Source organism: Sinocyclocheilus anshuiensis, unplaced genomic scaffold (assembly GCF_001515605.1).
Source record: "Sinocyclocheilus anshuiensis isolate Anshui unplaced genomic scaffold, SAMN03320099.WGS_v1.1 scaffold2171, whole genome shotgun sequence".
Taxonomy (NCBI): domain Eukaryota; kingdom Metazoa; phylum Chordata; class Actinopteri; order Cypriniformes; family Cyprinidae; genus Sinocyclocheilus; species Sinocyclocheilus anshuiensis.
Window position 1 is genome coordinate 65,403 of NW_015537929.1, and position 6,000 is coordinate 71,402.

Genomic DNA, 6,000 nt, shown 5'->3' on the forward strand with positions numbered 1-6,000 from the left:
AATGATTACCTATTAAATGTTTAGAGGTGCTTGCTTGGACGCTTATTACTGAAAATGGCTGGAGAGGTACATATTTAAAAACAACACTTTAAATAATTCTGCTTTGCAAAGAGATGGACAGGTTTTGAACCCCCCGCTTTTCGACATTCTTTGCCTGCAATACATATTTATATAAATGAGAAGAACAGAAAAGTGATGTACATACTGTACAGGAGGCTGTAATCAATAATAAACCAAACGTATAACACACAGAAACGACTTTATATTTTACACACATTAGCATAGCAACATATGGAAGATCAAGAAGATTAAAAGATGAGTTTCTGATGATGATAAAGTGTTTTTCAAAGTCTTTTGAGAGGTCACAGAATACTCAGATGCACCAAATATATGTAGAAATTCTTTAGCCGTACATCTGCAGAATGAGAACATGTGCTTGGCTAAAAAAGTCCGCTAAATGTACAAACGGCTTCAGTCCCATCTTTCCTCTGGTATCAAAACATCAAGTGCAGTCAAACTGTGCATTAAGAGATTCCAACTATCCGGTTAGTGGTATGTACATAACGTTTTATGATAACGGTCACATGGTGTTATTATGCGAATACCGTTGTAATAAATATATTGGAAGAAAAGTAACAATGATAACAAAATATTTGCACAGATCTATACACAAAACGTTTTTGGCTCTTCTTTTTTTTTTTGCTCTATTTCCATACAAAGATATCCACAGAATCTAACTATGTACAGCCTACAATAAATACTATGAATTTTCAAAAATGGGTTGTTTATTTTCTCCTCGGTCATAATGGTTGCGGGTATACGCTTGTGTGTAATGGTAGTCAAAGACCTTGAGGTCAGCCTCGACTCTCGTTCATTTGGATGGAGTGGGATGTTTTTCCGTCTCATGTCTCAGCCATGCTGCAGCGAAGTCCACTGTCTTTAAAAAACAGTCTCTCTCTCTCTCTCTCTCTCTCGATTCATTATGTCAAAGACCATACAGCAACACAGCAATATCCAGAATTTGACTACATATCTGTACAGTACAAATACAATTCATGCAAACTCAAACAAGCCTCCTAAAGTTTAGTTCCAAATGATTTAATGCTTTCAAATGATTACCTATTAAATGTTTAGAGGTGCTTGCTTGGACGCTTATTACTGAAAATGGCTGGAGAGGTACATATTTAAAAACAACACTTTAAATAATTCTGCTTTGCAAAGAGATGGACAGGTTTTGAACCCCCCGCTTTTCGACATTCTTTGCCTGCAATACATATTTATATAAATGAGAAGAACAGAAAAGTGATGTACATACTGTACAGGAGGCTGTAATCAATAATAAACCAAACGTATAACACACAGAAACGACTTTATATTTTACACACATTAGCATAGCAACATATGGAAGATCAAGAAGATTAAAAGATGAGTTTCTGATGATATTAAAGTGTTTTTCGAAGTCTTTTGGGAGGTCACAGAATACTCAGATGCACCAAATATACGTAGAAATTCTTTATCCGTACATCTGCAGAATGAGAACACGTGCTCGGCTAAAACAGTCCGCAAACGGCTTTAGTCCCATCTTTCCTCCAGTATCAAAACATCAAGTGCAGACAAACTGTCCATCAAGAGTTTCAAATGTCCCACTATCCCATTATATACATAAAGTTTTATCATAACAGTCACGTGTGTTATTATGTGAATACTGTTGTAATAAATATGTTGGAAGAAAGGTAACAATGATAACAAAATATTTGCACAGATCTATACACAAAACATTTTTTGTCTCTTTTTTTTTTTTTTTGCTATTTCCATACAAAGATATCCACAGAATCTAACTATGTACAGCCTACAATAAATACTATGAATTTTCAAAAATGGGTTGTTTATTTTCTCCTCGGTCATAATGGTTGCGGGTATATGTTTGTGTGTAATGGTAGTCAAAGACCTTGAGGTCAACCTCAAGTCTCATTCATTTGGATGGAGTGGGTTTTTCCATCTCATGTCTCAGCCATGCTGCTCTGCTCCTGGTGGTGTCTCCTGTTTCGTGGCTTCCGGAGGTCCTTCTGTACTTCCTTGAGGTCCTTCTTCTTGTGTGTGTGAGCTGCGGGGTCGTCCCCCATCTGCCAGTAGTCCTGGCAGTACTGGTTGATGAGGCCCATCTCTGGTTGGCTGAGGATGGTCAGCAGGTCTTTGTACTGCTCTGCGCTGGGCGTCCAGGTGCTGGACTGGAGAGGCGGCGCGGCGGGAGCGGTGGATTCGGTCTGGATGGTGTTGATGGTGCGGGCGGAAAGGACCACCAACTGAAGTTTGACCAGTGTGTGCTTGAAGTTCTTCTCAGTGGAGGTGCACAGGTAAACCCCTCCATCAGAGAGCTGGAGAGAGCGCAGGAAGAGACCCTGCTCCGTACGAACGACACGCCCGTCAGAACGGATCTGAAATACATAGGTTGTTGGGGAAAAAAATTAAGATTTTAGGTTAAAATGTACATTAATGCGAAAAGGGATATTTTTTATGTAATGGTCATCATTTTTTGTCATAGTTTCATTCACATAGTACATGTATCAATAAGCATGAAGTCAAAACAAAATCCATAATTTAAAAAAAATAAAATTTTGGAACAAATTTAATGTTTTTTCATGTCATGTCTCATATGCTCATCAAGGCTGCATTTATTTTATGAAAAATACCATAAAAACAGTAATATTTTGATATATTATTACAATTTTAAATAACTGTTTTCTATTGTAATATATTTTAAAATGTATTTTATTCCAGTGATGGCAAAGCTGAATTTTCAGCATCATTACTCCAGTCTTCTGTGTCACATGATCTTTCAAAAATCATTCTAATATGCTAATTTAGAAATATTTCTTATAATTCTCAATGTTAAAACTAATTTTTGCTGCTTAATATTTCTGTTGAAATGACTACCATTCAAACGGGTAAGGGGTAAGTAATATATATATATATATATATATATATATATATTATTTCTGAATATAATATAAATTATTTTATTTAACATGGATGCATTAAATTGATGAAAAGTGGCAAAAACATTTATAATGTTATGAAAGATTTCTATTTTAAAATAAATGCTGTTCTTTTGAACTTTCTATTCATCAAAGAATCCTGAAAAAAAAAAAGTTTAATGGTTTCCATCAAAATGTTCAACATTAATTATAATAATAAATGTTTCTTGAGCAGCAAATCAGCATATTATTACAATCCTTTCTGGTAGCACTTTAGCATAGGGACCAATTTTCACTATTAACTAGTTGCTTATTAGCATGCCTATTGTTAACATATTGGCTGTTTATTAGTACTTACAAAGCACATATTCTGCATGACCATATTCTACATGCCTAATCCTACCCAATAGCTAAATTTAACAACTACCTTGCTAAGTATTAAAAAGCAGCAAATTACGAGTTTACTGAGGCAAACGTTGTAGTTAATGGTGAGAATTGGACCTTAAAATAAAGGGTGACCTAATTTCTGAAGGATCATGTGACACTGAAGACTGGAGGAATGGCTGCTGAAAATTCAGCTTTGCCTTCACAGGACTAAATTACACTTTAAAACATATTAAAATCTAAAAGTTATTTTAAATTGTAATAATATTTTACAATTTTACTGATTTTATGGTATATTTCATCAATTAAATGCAGCCTTTGTGAACATAAGAGACACCTAAATTATTTTTCAATATTTGACCAGTAGTGTACAGGATTATATTAAGCAAATAATATCACTGGCAAAAAAAAAACTGCATCATTAAAATTACACAACATACAGAAAATGTTGATTTAAAATTGCATCACATATGGTGTAACATTATGTCCCACACACCTCTCTCCTCCTATCGCTGTTCTCCTTTTGGAAATGCCACTTGATTGACACATGAGGAGATCTGGCCTGGCACTCCAGGAAGGCTGTGCTTCCCTCTACTCCATACTGCACTGTCTCCAATGTGTTCTTATTGGCTGGCAGGAATTAAAACAAAAATACCATCTAAAACAATAACCAAAATCAAAAGGAGGTCTTTTACTTCTTCCAAAGTGTGTTTTAATAGACTAAAAGAATCTTAAGACTAAGTGTATTTTTTTGGTTTCTCACCATTGGAATTATAGCCCCTACATTGTCTTATAGGGTTGCCATACTTCACATCTTGCCTCCGACTCCGCCTACAAGATTCAGACAACCAATTTCAAAGGAGGAAATGAATTCAAACAAATCTTGCAGGTTATATTAAATTGTATTTTAAGTATAATGATCTGATAATAAAGATATTTACACACATGCAGCTCTCACCTTTTTTGGTTTGCTGAGTAGCGAGAGCAGGACTTTCCATCCCAGGCACAGTAAGGGTCTCTGGCCAAGCAGCAGTCAGCACAGGCCTCTCCGTACACATCACACCTGTGCAGCGCCAGATGAGTGACACCCACCACTGAACTCACATACAGCTGTTGCTACACAGGAAGACAGGGGAAATAAAAGAACAGTTAGAAGAGTATCATTCAAAACACATCATATAGCGATTCAAAGAATATGTTAAGAATATGTTCCATATTTGTAAGTTGCTTTGCATCAAACCATCTGCTAAATAACAATGTGAATAATCAGTTTTAAAACTATATATTATTACTATGAATATTTAAAAATGTCTTTTTTTTAAATGTTGTGCTTACCCGTTTTGGTGAAATTTTCATAGTAGTGATTGGAGTTGGAACCTGTAATAAGAATTATAGTTATATGTTATGAAAAAAAAAACTTTAAAATAGTATATAACAATAAATATATTTTAGAATTTTATGAAATATAATAACATAAAAGATACATTTTAATAATAAAAAAGACAGTATATTGTTCTCAATATGTTGACACAAAGTGTAATGGAAATATAAAAAAAGAGGATCTTACTCTGAAGACCTCAACCTCCTCCAGCACCAGCTCTTCAGTCTGTAGATCATCTCTGGGCAGGACAATCACTTTATGAATAGTTCCTCTATCTGTAATTGACCAGAATATAGGAGTCAGAGCTATTTATTACTATGTCGTGGCCTAATGGTTAGAGAGTCGGACTCGTAACCCAAAAAAGGTTGCGGGTTCGAGTCTCGTACCGGCAGGGATTGTAGGTGGGGGGAGTGAATGTACAGCGCTCTCTTCCACCTTCAATACCACGACTGAGGTGCCCTTGAGCAAGGCACCGAACCCCCAACTGCTCCCCAGGCGCCACAGCAAAAAAATGGCTGCCCACTGCTCTGGGTGTGTGTTCACGGTGTGTGTGTTCACTGCTGTGTGTGTGCACTTTGGATGGGATAAATGCAGAGCACTAATTCCGAGTATGGGTCACCATACTTAGCCACATGTCACGTCACTTTCACTTTTTTTTCACTTTTTTATAATATATAATATTCTTTTTGAGTGAATAAAGTTTCCTTCATTTTTCTGAAGAGCTTTATAAAAAGGCTATTAGACCTCACAGTATGTATACTGTTTATGTATAAAATAAATATATTACTTAAAATGTGTATCAAGTTTACCCGTTCCCAAGAAAAGAACTTCATAGTTGCCATCAGCTGCAGCCACTTGGTCCACTGTGATGGTGGTGAACTCATAATCCACATTGGTACGGACCACTAGGGGGCGCTTGTGGACTGGATAAACAGCGTTGAACATGGTCGGATGGTTGCGCATGAAGTTGATAACCTCATCAGGGTAATCTTTAGTAGATTTCATGTTGGGGGTGAACGTCCCTCCTGGACACTGAAGTCACAGGGATAACATTTGTATTCCAGCATTTAAGACTGTCCAACATTAACTATCTTGTTCATATGATGTATTACAGTAAATGTTAGAGATGACACTCACTGTTCCTGGTCGGGGGTAAGGAATTTTACCCTGGTAGGCAACCCACTGGTAGTTTGGCCCTTCCTTATGAGCGAAAGGACCATTGAAGACCATGCGAACATCAGCCATTGAATACACACATAC

At 36.3% G+C, this 6,000-nt stretch overlaps 1 protein-coding gene across 2 annotated transcripts in view; it reads right to left on the reverse strand.

Annotated features, from left to right (window-relative positions):
• Window positions 1-690: 690 nt before the first annotated feature.
• LOC107657805 (semaphorin-3F-like) overlaps window positions 691-6,000 on the reverse strand; it is a 52,190-nt gene continuing 46,880 nt past the window's right edge. The window contains exons 12-20 of one of the 2 annotated variants that reach the window (XM_016446052.1): window positions 5,878-6,000; window positions 5,550-5,772; window positions 4,927-5,015; window positions 4,695-4,736; window positions 4,318-4,475; window positions 4,123-4,190; window positions 3,856-3,989; window positions 2,005-2,435; window positions 691-906 (exon numbers count right to left, since the gene is read on the reverse strand). In XM_016446052.1, coding sequence (XP_016301538.1) covers window positions 903-906; window positions 2,005-2,435; window positions 3,856-3,989; window positions 4,123-4,190; window positions 4,318-4,475; window positions 4,695-4,736; window positions 4,927-5,015; window positions 5,550-5,772; window positions 5,878-6,000 — 1,272 coding nt within the window. In that variant the 3' untranslated portion in view covers window positions 691-902. Of the gene's footprint in view, window positions 907-941; window positions 2,436-3,855; window positions 3,990-4,122; window positions 4,191-4,317; window positions 4,476-4,694; window positions 4,737-4,926; window positions 5,016-5,549; window positions 5,773-5,877 lie in introns of those variants that run through there. The other variant, XM_016446060.1, reaches the window with a different exon arrangement.